Genomic DNA, 2,569 nt, shown 5'->3' with positions numbered 1-2,569 from the left:
TATGGAATCTAAAAAAAAAAAATGGTTCTGAAGAACCTAGGGGCAGGACAGGAATAAATACGCAGACGTAGAGAATGGACTTGAGGACACAGGGAGGGGGAAGGGTAAGCTGGGACAAAGTGAGAGAGTGGCATGGACATATATACACTACCAAATGTAAAATAGATAGCTAGTGAGAAGCAGCTGCATAGCACAGGGAGATCAGCTCAGTGCTTTGTGACCCCCTAGAGGGGTGGGACAAGGAGTACGGGAGGGAGACGCAAGAGGGAGGGGATATGGGGATATATGTATACGTATAACTGATTCACTTTGCTATAAAGCAGAAACTAACACACCACTATAAAGCAATTATACTCCAATAAAGATGTTTAAAAAAAAAAAAAAAAGCAGGCAGGGACTTCCCTGATGGTCCAGTGGGTAAGACTCCACTCTCCCAGTGCAGGGGGCTGGGGTTCGATCCCTGGTTGGGAAACTAGATCCCGCATGCCACAACTAAGACCCAGAGCAGCCAAAAATAATAGATAAATAATTTTTTTAAGTCTTTACCAAAATCATAAGTGAAAAAAAAAACTTATGTTAAAAACTTAATAAATAAAATAAAATAAAAAGCAGGCAGCCAGCCCATGGGCTGTAGTTTACTGATTTTTTTGAATATTGTGTTAAATTTCATTTCTCTTGATTACTGGGTTTTTTGGTGCCTCCTTATATTTTGGGCCTATAGCAAGTGCCTACTCCCCTCATCCTAGACCTGGGCCTGTCACAGAGGGTCCCTTTCTGGAGTACAAACCCCAGGGAGAAGAGGTCAGGCCTGCAGAGATCAACATACCCATGTGAATTTGGCTTGAGATCACTCTCATACCACATGTGCTGAGAGCTCCATGCTGGTCAGCAACTCAGAACCAAGGGACTCCACAGATCCTGGCTCCCTGTCTCTTGGAAAATCTGATGCTACCGTATACCTGGGAAGAGTTTAGCAAGCTTTCTTTTTTTTAAAAATCTCTTTTTTGGGGTGCGACCACAGTGCGGCGGTGGGGCAGAGGCTGGCACCTCCCACAGAAATCATGGCCTGTACCGGCCTCACCGTGCCTCTCATCGCGGTGAGCGTGTTCTGGGGCTTTGTCGGCTTCCTGGTGCCCTGGTTTATCCCAAAGGGTCCCAACCGGGGAGTCACCACGTTGGTGACCTGTTCCGTTTGCTGCTATCTCTTTTGGCTGATTGCAGTTCTGGCCCAACTCAACCCTCTCTTTGGACCACAGTTGAAAAATGAAACCATCTGGTACCTCAAGCATCATTGGCCTTGAGGAAGAAGACCTGCTCGCCAGTGCTCAGTCGCTGAGGTCATGAAGAGAACTCCTCTGGATGCAAAATTACCTCCATACGCAGACCACCTTCCTTGACTCGCACGCTCTGGCCATCAGCTGCCTTAAACGTTCCCACCACATTTGAATATCTTATTCTACCATGCAGTATTTTTTCCTATCACATTGTTTACACTTTGATGAATGATGTGCCTATTGAATCTAAACTGTGCTGCCTCTATAAAATGTTTATGTACTCTTCCAAGATAGAAAGTGCTGTGCCTCTGAGAAAGAACATTACTCTCTCCTTGGAAACTGTGGATTTGAAGATGGTTCCTGCCTGCTCACAACATGAGAATCAGAGAAGTGTTTAAAAACTGTTATATGACAATAAGACTCCAGTGGGGCCGTCAGTGAAAGAACATGCTCAGAGGGAAAATCTGTCCCACCAGAATTATACCAAAGTATATTTTCAGGATGAATTTCTTATTTCTGTCCTCTTTTGGAATGAATTCTTTTTCTGCTTTCTATGGAAAAAATCTATTTTTTATTGAAGTATAGTTGAATTACAATGTTGTGTTAATTACTGCTGTACAGCAAAGTGACTCAGTTATATATATATATATTTTTTCATATTCTTTTCCATTATGGTTTATCATAGGATATTGAATATAGTTCCTTGCACTTTCCAGTAGGACCTTGTTGTTTATCCATTCTATATATACCAGTTTGCATCTACTAACCCCAAACTCCCACTCCTACCTCTCCAACCCCCCTTCCCCTTGACAACCACCAGTCTGTTCTGTGTCCCTGATTTTGTTTCTGTTTCTTAGATAGGTTCATATGTGTCATATTTTAGATTCCACGTATAAGTGATATCGTATGGTATTTGTCTCTGTCTTTCTAACTTACTTCGCTTAGTATGATAATCTCTAGTTGCATCCATGTTGCTGCAAATGGCATTATTTTGTTCTTTTTTAAGGCTGAGTAGTATTCCATTGTATATATGTACCACATCTTCCTTATCCATTCATCTGTCAATGGACGTTTAGGTTGTCTCCATGTCTTGGCTATTGTGAATAGTGCTTTAGCAAGCTTCCTAAGCTCAGTTGCCTCATCTGTAAAATGGAGAGAAGAATGCTTATTTGTTGCTTTTCATTCCAAAGAAATCTAAGTCAGCCCAAACCCAAGACATTTTGGACATCTGATCCACGAACACTCTGATCCACAAACTGGGCACCATCCTGGGGAGATGGTGATAAACAGCATGT

At 42.4% G+C, this 2,569-nt stretch overlaps 1 protein-coding gene across 1 annotated transcript; it reads left to right on the top strand.

The window, feature by feature from the left end:
- The first annotated feature begins 1,013 nt into the window (after positions 1-1,013).
- LOC309793464 (V-type proton ATPase subunit e 1-like) lies at positions 1,014-1,571 on the top strand. The gene has a single exon (XM_082603930.1). It carries the CDS (start codon positions 1,062-1,064, stop codon positions 1,299-1,301), a length of 240 nt encoding a protein of 79 aa, XP_082460056.1. The 5' UTR covers positions 1,014-1,061; the 3' UTR covers positions 1,302-1,571.
- Positions 1,572-2,569: the final 998 nt, after the last annotated feature.

This window comes from Mesoplodon mirus, assembly GCF_964341445.2.
Source record: "Mesoplodon mirus genome assembly, chromosome: 18".
Classification (NCBI taxonomy): domain Eukaryota; kingdom Metazoa; phylum Chordata; class Mammalia; order Artiodactyla; family Ziphiidae; genus Mesoplodon; species Mesoplodon mirus.
The sequence above is the reverse complement of the archived record's forward strand: the minus strand, read 5'-3'. Positions and strand labels throughout refer to the sequence as shown.